Source organism: Lytechinus variegatus, chromosome 1 (assembly GCF_018143015.1).
Source record: "Lytechinus variegatus isolate NC3 chromosome 1, Lvar_3.0, whole genome shotgun sequence".
Lineage (NCBI taxonomy): Eukaryota > Metazoa > Echinodermata > Echinoidea > Temnopleuroida > Toxopneustidae > Lytechinus > Lytechinus variegatus.
Window position 1 is genome coordinate 61,182,947 of NC_054740.1, and position 13,451 is coordinate 61,196,397.

At 34.6% G+C, this 13,451-nt stretch overlaps 1 protein-coding gene across 1 annotated transcript; it reads left to right on the forward strand.

The window, feature by feature from the left end:
- Positions 1–29: 29 nt before the first annotated feature.
- On the forward strand, positions 30–11,948 carry LOC121418782 (leucine zipper putative tumor suppressor 2 homolog). Its single transcript, XM_041612891.1, has 12 exons — positions 30–148; positions 854–986; positions 1,312–1,410; positions 1,688–1,766; positions 2,532–2,646; positions 3,271–3,455; positions 4,407–4,562; positions 5,243–5,320; positions 5,934–6,017; positions 6,691–6,849; positions 7,863–8,030; positions 8,710–11,948. The coding sequence occupies exons 1-12, from the start codon at positions 94–96 to the stop codon at positions 8,911–8,913; spliced, it is 1,515 nt and encodes a 504-aa protein (XP_041468825.1). The 5' UTR covers positions 30–93; the 3' UTR covers positions 8,914–11,948.
- Positions 11,949–13,451: the final 1,503 nt, after the last annotated feature.

Here is a 13,451-nt window from a genome sequence, read left to right on the forward strand (position 1 = left end):
ACGCTTTCCAATTCAGCCAGAGTAGAGGCAGAGCTCAGAGGAGAGCAAAGATACATTTTTTCAGACCTAAAATATCTACGAATTTCCACAAAGATGACGTCCATTTCAAGTATGGCAAGATTCAAAAGTCCGACAAGGTCTTCAAAAGGTATTATTCTGCAATTTGTAAGCGTATTTATGCGGCATCGAATATGATTTTGTGCCAGATTGTTTATTGCAGCAACTGCCATGACTGCTGAGCTCAGAGCCTCCCGATCCCTAAGCTGAGCCGGGCCGGCGGGCTAGACCTAGGTTGAGTCAGCAGCGGATCATTAAAAAGACATTGAATATTAGCTAGCTCAAGTTAACCGCCAATTTTCCAATCTACCAAAGACGGTCTGGCGTTACACTTGCAGCTGCAAACATAACCACCCACGTCCACCTGAGCTGTTTTGTTAAGATGTAATATGAATTCCTTCACAAAAAAGGAAGCCAACAAAAATTATGCCAATGGATAATTAATCATGTTCCTGGCTTAGTTACATCATTTGGATGTTACATGGCACAATTTTATACATTTTTCATTTTGTGTATGATCTCTAAAATAACAAATGATGGGAGTTTCCTTTTATGCAAAATATCAAACTCCCATTATTTGTTATAGGAAATTGATCAATAAAAATATTAAAAGATGAGGAAAGCATTAGATTATTTTCAGTTAGAATTCTAGAACTGTGCATGTTTTGATCATCGCCTCATTATTGACATTGACAAGGCCAAATTAAATTGGCTCTGACTTATCTAAAAGCACTACCAGTTACTCCATGTTTAATCAACAAAACACTTTAACACTATCTTTTTTTTCAAAATACAGGACCCAGTTTTTCCGGTACAGGAACAATTGGAACGGGACGATCTTCACTTCGACGGAGTGGAAGCATGGGAAGTCTGACAAAGCGATCTTCGGCCAACATTGCTGCCAATTTTGGAACTGGTTCCGGAACGATGTATGTCCTCAAGTTCTCTTTCTTGAATTATAGTGTTTTTTTTTCTATATCTTTCAAATTCTGTTCTTTTCTGTGTTCAAATGAATTTAAATCTATATTACTTCTAAGTTGATAATATTTCAAATATTTCAAGACTAAGAATTAGAAGAATTTCAAGTTATCTATGTATGAAAGATTACAACTTCAATAAGGATTTTTATTTTCTCGATAGTATATGTTGTAATGATGTTTTCTATGTTTAATAAATACAGCTAAAAAATTTTTTGGGTGTTAAAAGAAGTATTTGTGAGAACATCATTAAAATTATCTTTTAATACATTCTCAGGAAATCTACCAAAGGATCAGACTATGACAACCTGGAAGCTGAATATATCAAAAATCTACAGCAGCAGATCTACTTTCTGGAGCTGGAAGCCAATTTTCTATATCCTTTGTGAAAAAATGATAAATTATGTAAATGTAAAAAAATATAAGGTTTTCACACCACTTTGCAAAAATATCTATAGGCTATTATTGGAAACATTATTGAGAAATGAATGGACATTCATCAATTGAGGTTGGTTCCCATGCCATATTTCAACACAAAATGTTATGTGGAGCTTTTTGTGTCGTAAGTAAGACATGACGTTTTTCGTTATGTCAGTGAGGAAAATTGAAAAGAAATGTGAACCCTATCTTCTTTGACCTTGACTATTCTGCACTCGAGACCAAGCCAAGAAAGCAACTGAACTACAACCAAGGATGACAGAAGAAGCTAGCAAGATGTTGCATAGACTCAAGGTATGTCATTCAGTTTAAAAACTTGTAATAAAGGAATACTGGAACTAACAACTCATTGTTATGATTTTTTTTGCTTGTTGTCCTCTGACTTCCTGAGGTGAATGAAGAACCTGTCCAAAGAAAGGCCATTATATTAATGTCTGAGATTGTCCAGCCCATGACAAACATCCAGCATAACATATCTGCAATAATGTTCTAATCCCAAAAGTTGGATTTGGTTCCTTGGAATGTATGCCAATGATGTATATTTCCTAAACTTTCCGTATTTAGTAGAATGTTCATTGCAGGAGAGTGTTTTATCGATTTCATTTTTTGCAATTTATTAATTTAAGGATCATGTTGGAACCCTGGCCTTGGCATAATATATACATTTTTTTATTTTTCAACACTTTTTTCCCCTTCATAGGGATTTTATTGACAATCAAAAAGCAACAGATACAGAATATAAGAAGTGATAATACAACCATTGATAAAAAAAGACCCCCATGAACTGACAAGTACGGTATAAGAAAATGATCTGACATGCAACAATCAAACAATAAAGAAATTTTTCAATCTAAACCATCTTTTGTTAAATCTGTGTTGTTGAAATTCAGTTGGGCAATGTAATTCTCATTTTGGTAGTAATGGATTATTGAAGATTTAATGATACTGCAAAGAGGAATTGTTTGTTTTACAGTTCTATATAGATTTTCTTACTATAATAAATTGGCATAATAAATGGCAAAGTAAGAATCCGTCTCTTATTACTTTCTGCTTCCATAGGAGCTTCAGTCCGATGTTGACAGTCTACATCTGGAAGTGAGAAGGAAAGAATCAAACTTGGACATGGTCAGTACGGAGAAAGAGAGACTGGATGGCAAGGTCAGGATGTTATCAGGTAAATAGCGTGGTCCCTTAGTCGGGAAGGGCCTACGAACTGGCAGCCTTCATAGCCCCACCTCAAGTCCTTAACTCCTCGTATCTGGCCAGGTTTATTACCCATAATACAACATTCTCAGCAATGTAGTCTTGTAATATATGACCACTTGAATGATAACACACAACTTCACGACTCGATACATTCCTAGCACAAAAATTATGTTACCCAGTAAAAACACATATTTTTCCTTTCGAAATCATTTTAGTTTCTCTACATATAAAGAAATTATTGGCTACTCTATTCTCTGTATTACATATAGTTTTCTCAAATGATATATCTATTGATAACACACAGTCATTGAGAGACCAAACAGTGATGGGTAGTTCACTCCTTGAAAGGGGAAGTTCACCCTGATGATAAGTTTGTTTTAATAAGAGCAAAAAAAAAAAACCTTTTCATATGATGCTTGAATCAGAGACAAATTATCTCAAGAAAGTCCCCATATAGATAGATGTATAGATTTGCAATGATGTCATACATGAATTATATCAAGAGATTTCATATGGATATAATTTTGGGAGAGAGTTTAAAATTGAGATTCTAAGCATTTTTTTGTCTTTTCTTGAAATTAAATTTTTACAGACAGTCACCAGCGTGAAAAGAAACTCTTGGTGGAGGAGGTTGTACAGCTGAAGAAACAGAACGAGATGATCCAACGAGAGATACATGATAGAGAACAGCAGATATCCATGGCAAGGGGGGAGCTAGAGAAGGGTTCCTCGTCGCTGTCTACCGCAGAACATCGTATTCAGATGCTTGAGTCAGAGGTGAGGAATAAATGAATTATTATTAATTTCTTGAATTAAGAATGAAACATGTTGGTCATATTGAAAGTTGTGTTAACGGAGTGCTAATGATTATGGTTAAACCAGAGGAATAATGAAGTAATATTCATAATAATAGTTATGACTAATGATGCACCAAATCCGCTCTGCGAAATGCCCAAGCCATAATGAAAGAAAGAAGACTGAACAAAAATATATACTCTTTGCGATAAAAAATAAAAAAAAGGAGTTATGACAATTAAGAATAAGAAGCAGTGAATAGACGTGTCTTCAGGTAATGTTTATAAGGTCAACAGAAATTTATTTTCAGATAACCATAGGATGATCAATCCATAGAAATAAGCCAGTGTGTGCAAAAGCCTGTACCCCCATGCCTATGGAACTGGAGTTGGATGAAAATAGTTGTGTACAGAGGGTTGGGTTTGGCTGAAAGTCATGCTTGAGTTCCTATTGAGCATTAAAAATTTGATTTGCAGTCTCATTGGTTGAAATAGCATGTGTTTCCTTTGTTACTTTATTTTCATATAATAGTGGAATTAAATTACTACTTGTATTAAAGTCAAAACTCTTTAAGTGCCCCCTAACCCCTGACTGTCATAATGGCAGATGTAAACAGTTTACAATATTTTTTTATTACTTTTGTTTGGTTTTTCAGTAAAATTGTGTTGTTTTGGGGTTGGATTATACAGAGATATGAAAAGAATGAATTAATTAGGATTGATGATGCAATACAAAAATTTGAAAGCTGACACTGTGTTCTTTAAAAACATGCCCCTCAGTCAAGTGCTGATAAGTGTATGTGAACAATCAGAAAATGAATACAAGTTTGGAAAATTCAAGTCATTACACTTTAATACAGAGATATCTTCTTGTTCTCTCCTTTTGTGAATGGAAATGATTGTCTAATTTATGCAAGGGTATTTTTATTTTCAGGTTCAGCAGAAGTCTGATACTTTGAGAGCAACCCAGCTTGCATTGGAAGAAAAGAGGACTGACCTGCTGAAAACCCAAACCCAACTACAGGAAATGGAGGACAAATATTACTCTAGCACAGCATCCATACAAGATCAAGCTGTTGATGAATTTAGGGTAAAAATGCTTGGCGATTTTTAATGTATTCTCAATGATTCCTCTTCCCCCCCTGCCTCCCCTTTCATCCATTACCCAAACTCTGAATATCGAGACCCATATTCTTAAGTCTTAAATTCTTAAATGTCTAGTTGCGTTCGGTATAAGAAGACGTGCGCTACTCTGTATTGATCAATAAGATTACGCGTTGCATATCATGTCCGTGTCAGCATTCAATTGCAAATCTGAGTCACATTTAACTCTTCGTGTAACACCCCCTGGGGGTTGTTAAATAATGCTGTTCGTATTAAAGTTAAGAGTAACATTTAGAACAATTGGTGATCCTTTCTTATGGTAAATAATATTCACCATTAAATGTGCTCTGGTGATTATTTAGCGAGTAAGAAAGGTTCACCAGTCGTTCTTAAAGTCACTCTTAACTTACGAACAGCTTAATGAAACACCCACCAGGTTTACGTAAATAAACGATGGTTTAAGTGTCTGCTTTAATGATAGGAAGCAGAAGATACCAAAACTTTTCACCTTGTTTACTGTACTGTTCCCTTGCTGTACTTGTGAAGACAAATTTGTCTTATCATATCGGGGGGACATTTCATAAAGCTATTTGTTAATGCATGATTTTACGTATGACACCCCCAATATGACCAATATCTTTTCATTTTGTTATTTCCTTAATACAGGAGGAGATCAGACAATTGCAGCGGAAACTGAAAGAGACTGAGATGAAAGCAGAGCAAGATCGATTTCTAAAAAGCAAAGTAAGTCATTGCTCTTTACTTTTATGAGTTAGCATTTCTTTTTGTTAATGCAAGCAAATCAGAACACCTCTCTCTTCATAAAATACTGTGGAATAACAATCAACAGCTACATTTGGCAACACCAGTTTCTGTTGCAGTTTTATAATTCAAATAATTTGACAGCCAATCACAGCCCGTCGTTTAGTGTCCATTGTCTCTTTCGATTCTATTATATATTATTTTCTCTTGTGTTAAAGTCATTCATGTGATTTTACTCCGATGGGTGCATGTTGTAAAGCTTCAGTATGTTCGTTTTAAGGCTATTTTTTGACTTTGCAGAACCAAACACTTATTAATTTGTTTGTGGTTTTATGCATTTCTCATTGTTGTATATTGACTTGTGAGAGATGAATCAGTTATATCTTGTATTTTTTTGTCCATTATCTTTGTTGACAATATTCAAAATGTTTAATTTGATAAATGCCCTCTTCACTATCCCATCACAATACTGGGGGGGGGGTACTAGTAACATAATCATGTGGAACAATGGAGACTGCGATTAAATAAAACTTATGACATAGAAAACAAAATGTTACTGTTTTTTTCCACCTTGATTTTTCACTGTTAATGTTAGATGTCTGAGGATGTAAACAATCTAGTAAAAGAGAATGCTATGATGGGAGCTCAGGTATTAGAACTACAAAAACAACTGGACAGGGTGAGTATAATAACAAAATATAGTGTATTTTGCACACACACAAAAAATGATAATGATGATGGTAATAATCTTATAAGGATAATAATAATAACTAGAATTTTAATTCATCATGAGGACGAATTGGGTGATCTGTCTCTGATTTTCATGATCATGAATACAATCACCATGTTTATTAGGATCAATGCGATCATCATGATGAAAACTGAACTTTTCTTATGAAAAGAATTTGTTTCATACTCTTGAAAAAGAGGGAAATGAGAAAATTGTGTGAAAGGTGTAGGTTATACACATGGTGCATGTTATATTAAAAAGGGATTTTAATCTCTTTTATTGTTGCAATATTTTTACTTATTTACCTTAAAATGGTATTTTGTAAAAAAATGATACTAATGACAGTGATGATGATGATCTTATAATAATAATAATAATGATAATGATGATACCATTAACAACATCAACAACCAATTATGATGGCAATGATTTGTTGACAATATTCATTCATGTGGTATGTATTTTTGCACTGTGCTGTGAACTTGGAGAATTAATTTGTTAAATGCACTGAGCTCTGCTGATAAAGTGGTAGCTCAAGTTAAAGGCTGGGTAGTTATAGTTGTACTTTGTATCGTCTTGCAAAAAGCGCTGTATTAAATCCAGCTGTCATTACCGTATACAGGAAAAGACGTTGAGAGAGTCTCGCGACACGCGTCACTCCACGCACATCACCGAGCTTGTCACCGTCAAGGATAAAGAGAAACAGCTCAAGTTTGATCTTGATCAAGCCAGAGAAGCCCTCAAGCAGGAGAGAGAAAGAGTTGCACATCTTATGAAACAGGTTTGTCAATGATTGATCTTTGAATTATTATCACCTTGTTCCAGACTTTCGTGCCCGAAGCAAAGTCATTTGCCTGGTAAAGAAGGGCTTAATTACAATATAAAATTTGATAATGTAATATGGGAAATAGAGATAATATCAATTTGACAGAATGGTAGTAAATTATGTTGTGCATTTTCTCATAAGTATCAATTCAATTCAATTTATTTCACATCTCTTAAAAATTACAAATAACTTATCAAAATATTATAACTTATATACAAGACGATAAGCAGAAAACAAACAAAAACAACAAAGCAAGGCAAAATGAATGAAAAGAAAATGGGTATTAGACCAACTGGTTATTAGAAGAAATGGTAATAGACGAACTGGTGATTAGACGAAGTGATGATTGGACCAAATGGTTGTTAGACGAAATGTTGATGGATGGAATGGCATTAGACTATATGAAGGTAGACCATGTGGCGAATGGACGAGTTAGCAGTGGACGAATTGGCAATTTACTGGCAAAACTGTCATGAGGTAGATGTGAGGGGTAGGGAGGAGACCATTGACCTATCAAGGTCTGTCCCTCTTATTACCCCATGACAAGCTTATCATATAAAGTAGTAAAAAAAAACTGGCAAAACAAAATGAAAACAGAACAAGAATGAAACAAAACATATCTAAGACTATAAAGTGTGAAAGGTGACAGGCAAGGGGTAGTAAAAGGTCATATACATATTACAGATTTAGAAAACAGAAGAGGGTCAAGATCCTGTATCTATCAATCCAGGAAGGTGAAATCTACAGTCTGAAAGTATGTAACATGCTTGTCAAAGCTTGTATTTCACCCAACTTAACTTATCACAGTATTTCTTATGATTTCTTTCATACAGAAGGTATCTTAGCTTAAATCATTGTAAATATGCTAACATTTAATCAATGATGTATATATGCTTGAAAGAATAGTTTGAAAGTTTTTGACTAATTGAATCATGTGAGTTCATTCATTTTGACATTTTTCCAATCAGCTGTCGAAGCAGGACGAGAGACACACCCACAACACCCTCACCCATAACACCACTAAGAGTCGACTTGCCGAGCTTGAGGGCAGACAGGGCGGGGTAGAACAGGAGAACGCCCAGCTCAGGCGGGATAAGATGCTGCTTGTTGATCATGTCTCTGACCTTCAAAAGCAGGTAAAATTGCTTTTGATTACTCTTAAAATTTAAGCTAGGACTAATTTTCAGGGCTTTTTCTTCAATTTGTAATGCATATTGAAAAAACAAAAGCCATTTCCATTGAATGTGCACTGCACCTGGCAGCTCCAGGCACGGTGCGCATCCCGTGCTCAATTGGTGCTCCTAATGTTGCTTCCTGCCAAGCAGCATATCTAAAATGTTAGATGAAATTTTCTTCATTTTTATCTTTATAATTTTTCTTTTGATGAGGAATGGTGCAGGTAGAAGGGTTAAAACAATATATGATGACTAATTCTCAGAGCAAGCTATAACTCTGCACACTCGGAAACATTGATAGTACCATTCTCCCTCTCTTTGTTCCTTTGATGTGAATATGTTTCTCAGATCCTTGTGCATCATGATAGATTTGTATATTTTTTCTGTGTAATATCACACATGTTACAGACTCTTTGCTTTTACTGGTGGTGTACTCTACAAGAGCATACTGCTTTATTCATATTGAATTAAATAGTTAATAAATTTAATACATGTCTGTGTGGGTGTGTGTCCTGTGATGTAAGTTTACCCAAACCAGCGACAAATAAGTTGTAAACCAACTTTTGATCATAACCTTATTCATATCCTGTTCAAACACAATCGAATCCTTACATTTACCCCAAAATTTATTTTGGATCAGCTTGCAGAGAAGGAGCACGAGGTGATGAGGCTTCACAGTCATATCCACACCTTGGAGATCAGGCTGGACGAGACCTCTAGGCAGTCTGCTGCAGAAAGCACCATCCAGACTCAGAAATGGTCAGAGTTTGAGAAGATGGCTGAAAGCATGAAGAAGCTCTCCCAGAGCATGACGGCCAGGTCCATTACCCCAGAATATTCATGAAACATGGGTACCTGACAACATTGGAGTTTTTGGAAAGGGAAAGGGGTGGGAGTAGAAAATTCTGTAGTCACTGATGTCGGCTTTGCATGAATATTGTGACCACACACCAAAAGTAGCAGAGAGGCAGTTTTTCTGGTGTGGAAAATGTCTGAAACAGATATCAATGAAATATCCAAAATACAGTAATAAAAGAAAGTGATCTCAAACACAAGGTTTGGTAAGTTTCAAAAGAAGAATTTATTCTGTCAAGATGTGTTACATATCCATGAAATCTGTACTCACAGATATAGTTCTAGATGAATTGTGTATCCAGATGATATAATGATTTGATCAACCTCAAGTAATATTGTAAAAACAAAGAAGAATTTTGTTTGGAAGATTTCACTTCATAAAAGTATCCATGAGTGGTGCTATTAAAACAATATTTTCTGTGAATCCAAGAAGGAAAAGAGGTTTTTCATCAGTGCTTAGATAACTCACCCAACTTGAGTGAATGTTGGTGATTGTCAATGTAATTAATGATGCTGTTATTAGTTCATGCTGTTTTCATTGTTTAAATGATTGTATTGTGTGGACAGGACATATCTACCTGAAGCTTGTGTGCCTTAATTTTCAAAGTATTCCCAGAGCTGTTCAGAAAAGGTTGTAATTACTACGATTTTCATTCCTAATCACGCTATTACACTTACTACCTTAATCGTCATGCTTTTTAGCGCTATATTATGTATGTACACATTTAATACACACTTATTAATACATTGTGCAGTGGCAAACCCATCCAAACGCTGCAAAAATGTCTATTACACACATGACTGTGTATCTTAGTTACATCGCTGCGCATGTGATCATACTTGATCTTGTGGTGTTTTCATCTTGGACTTACGGTGTATCATGAATTCATGCAAAAGAGGAAATAATTCCTCTGGGGGATTTTTTTGACAAGATGCCTACAGCATGACTCTGTTCTGGAGCCCGTTACCAAAAGTGCTGGTTTGAAATGCGACTAAAGAAATCAAGCGCAAGTCCCTAATAAGCGCATTTCATTGGTTGAAAAATGAAAATGAAGTTACGTTTAATTTTTGGAGTTGGGTTTGATAGCAACCGGCCCCAGAACATGGAAGACAACTTAGGAATATCAAGTTGAATGCATGAACAAGCATCCAAGGAACCACATGTAATTACAAGTGCATCAAGTTCATAAGTCTGTTTACTTGTGCCTACATCATCGTTTTTTGTACAATACTAGCCATCGAATGGCTCAAAGTTGATGGTCCACGTACTTGTGATTTCTAGCTGCAAGAAAGTTCAGATTTGTTTTTGTTACCTACGAGTATATACATGTAGTATTAGGGGTTTGCGGTGCATACATGCAAAGTTGTTTAGAATCTGTGTTTGTGCATTCTGTAAATGTTTTGCAAAATGAAAGAAAGTTAGAATCAAAGTGTGTGATTAGAATAGGATTAGAACTTTATTGTCAGCAAAACTAAGCCGTATGTGGCGACTCTTAACATTATGCTCGGTCTTTTTATAAAGGTGTTTGTAAGTTACGGTACCCACATTTACACACAACTGGTAACCCTTTTTTTCGTTGAAATCCAATCTTTGTATTAAGAAGCATACACTGTTTTAACATTAAGATTATTTTAAAACTTTCATTAGGTTTAAAGAAAATTCAACACCACAGTTTCTTTTTCCATAGGGCAAAATTTAGTGTATCTCGTATTAGGACATTAACACCAGGTGGGTTTGTGTTTCATAAAGCTGTTTGAAAGTTACAAGTGACTTTATTAATGACAAGTGACCCTTTCTTGTGCTTCATGATAATCACTATGTACACCTGTAATTGACTTTCCACTGAAGAAATATGTTCCAGTAGTTCTTAAAGTTGTGCATAACTTCACAATCAGCTTTATGAAATGCCCACAACAGATCTCTTGGAAATAGAATGTTTCAGAACGATATGTGTGTATTATTTTTATTGAATCTTCTCACTCATGAATAGAGAGACAGAGAGAATAAAAGTTTATATGTTGCAGTGTGTTTTGTAGCCTCTTATCATAGACAAGTACCTCATCCATTTTTCTAATCTTTTTCAACAAAATAGTTGATCATTCCACTCATTTTCCAGTTCTATAGATATTGTATTAGAACAATGTCACCATGCTCTGTAAAAAATTAATATCTATATTATGTGTGATTCTTTTTGCAATTTCCTTTTATTTGGGTCATTTTAATCCTATTGCCATTACATGTATAACAAGTATATTGAGGCTGTCTCTTTACCTTTTGCAAGTGTGAAAAATATGATTTAATTTGTTGTGCATTATTGGAAGAAAACACCAAACATGAATTCCAATTGTGTTCTTTTATGGACTCAACCTTTGATTTTTTTGCATGTAGATAACTGATTTATTTTGATGTTACCTGTGAACAATAAATTCATATAACAGTAAAATATAATTGCTTGGCAACATTACTAAATATTATCTATTACAGGTCATTATGAAGGAGAGCATAAAGAAATACAAGTGCAAAAAGTTAAGGAATACAAATCCCATCTTTAACATGCCAGTTGCTTCATTTTGGATGATAGAGTGCTGCATTTGGAGAGAATGTAACTTGCTTATGTTACTTTGAGGATCCAAATAAATCAAGTAATTTTCATTAAAATTTGAGATACAAGGTCATAATACTCAACAGTGATAGTGGATGTCGTATTTAGAAAGAAATTTTACTCCAAAGATTGTTGATTTCAAAGACCATTTACATTCCTTTATTCAATGGAAATTAATGTACACACCAAATCCATTGGTGCGAGTATAATTCATTCCTGATTTGTTTATTTCCCATGTTTGCAGTGTCACATATATATTTATATTATTTTCAGTGTGTAAAGCATTCCAGCTTCTGCTGTATTCATTTACTGAAGAAAAGCTATTAGATGTTATTTGAAATTGTCAAATGTATTACATTGTAATTTGTAAATGTAAATATATATTCTAAACATATATTTCAAAATAAAATTTTCCAATCAGTCAGTATTAGTCTACTTTGTTTTTTTTCATTCATACATTTGTTGATTTACATATTACAAACATTGTAAATTTGCCCAAACCATAAAATCTACATAAATCTTCACAAACATTACATTGAGTAAGTTGTTTTTAAATAAAAGAAAATTCTGATTTCAAGTATTTTTTTATAGTGAAACATAAAAATGAAATGAAAATTGAAAGTGTATACATGTATTTTGTTTAGTTCCATTCACCTCAATTTGCAGCAAAAATGAAAATGTGATTAGTTGCCTTTCGTTTAGAAAATTTATATCAACATAAATATTCACCAAATATTAGGTTTTAGGAGAAAAGCCTCTGCATGAAAGAGCATGACAAGCTCTTTGTTTTTTATACAAAATAAGATGGAGCTGATCAATCGCAACTCTTTGTAAGAGGGGCCCCAGACACGCTGCTCCTGTTGTCAGACAATTATCGTCGTGTCGAGCAAGAACGCCTTCAGCAAAACATTTTTCGCGCATCCCATTTATGCAATGCCCTTATGCGTGCTGCTAAAGGTGTTTTTGTGCACATGTGATGCGCGAAAGTGTGGTGTTAATGGCGTTCTTGCATCGACACGATGATTTCATACATGCTTTATAACCAAAATATATTCAATCTTCATGGGTAATAAATCATTAAAAAAGTACTTGCTCGCATGTGTGTTACATGCGGCAACATTGATATATGAAAAATTTGAATTTTTCTCAATTTCATGATGACATGAATTTCCCGTTGTTGAATTTTGACCCATGGTAGTTTCATATAAAGCATTTTTACCACATGATGTAGCACACAAGAACTCTAAATAAAGAAAACAGTTATAGATTTGATAAATTATATTTATTCTCTGAAAATATACAATTTTTACATGATTTCTTTTCAAATTAAAAATATACACAACAGTAGAGTCATTCAGTCATGAGCACTGATTTGTTTGGCAGTGGTATGAACTAGACTATGGCCCGTATTCTGAAGTCAGGTTTAACTTAGACCATAGTCTAACTCTGTACTAAAATTATGGGAAGCCAAAAGTGTCAAAATTTTTTATTAAGTTGTGTGTTTCTTATATTTACTGTGCTCTCTCCCGATTCTTCAATGGTGAAGACGATCATCTATTTGTACTTCCAAGACAATTATGACTGATTTGAGAGTCAAATGAGCTGAATTATGATATCTCTACTGTTGGTGATTTATGTACCTATTGGCTATCCATACTTAAACCACAACTTTAAACCTGAGTTTAAGTTAAACCCGACTTCAGAATACGGGCCTATGAATCTACAGACAAGTTATTCTCAAAATCCTAGCTACTTGATCACCAGAGATGCCATAGACAAAGACCAGCGACACAAACATTTTAGGGAAGGAACCCTGACTCAATGTGAGATCATCAGGTATTATTTTTATGTTTTTGGGGATAGGCTGTGATGGAGGCATGAGCAAGAGATTTTGGGGGATGAGCAAGAGTTTGGAAGTGCTGGA

What these genes read in the sequence shown, in the direction of transcription:
- LOC121418782 (XM_041612891.1), top strand. Translation starts at nt 94, where the DNA reads ATGACGTCCATTTCAAGTATGGCAAGATTCAAAAGTCCGACAAGGTCT. An exon ending in AAGCTGTTGATGAATTTAGG is followed by an intron (nt 4,563 to 5,242) that starts GTAAAAATGCTT and finishes TCCTTAATACAG; the next exon opens with GAGGAGATCAGACAATTGCA. An exon ending in TACAAAAACAACTGGACAGG is followed by an intron (nt 6,018 to 6,690) that starts GTGAGTATAATA and finishes TACCGTATACAG; the next exon opens with GAAAAGACGTTGAGAGAGTC.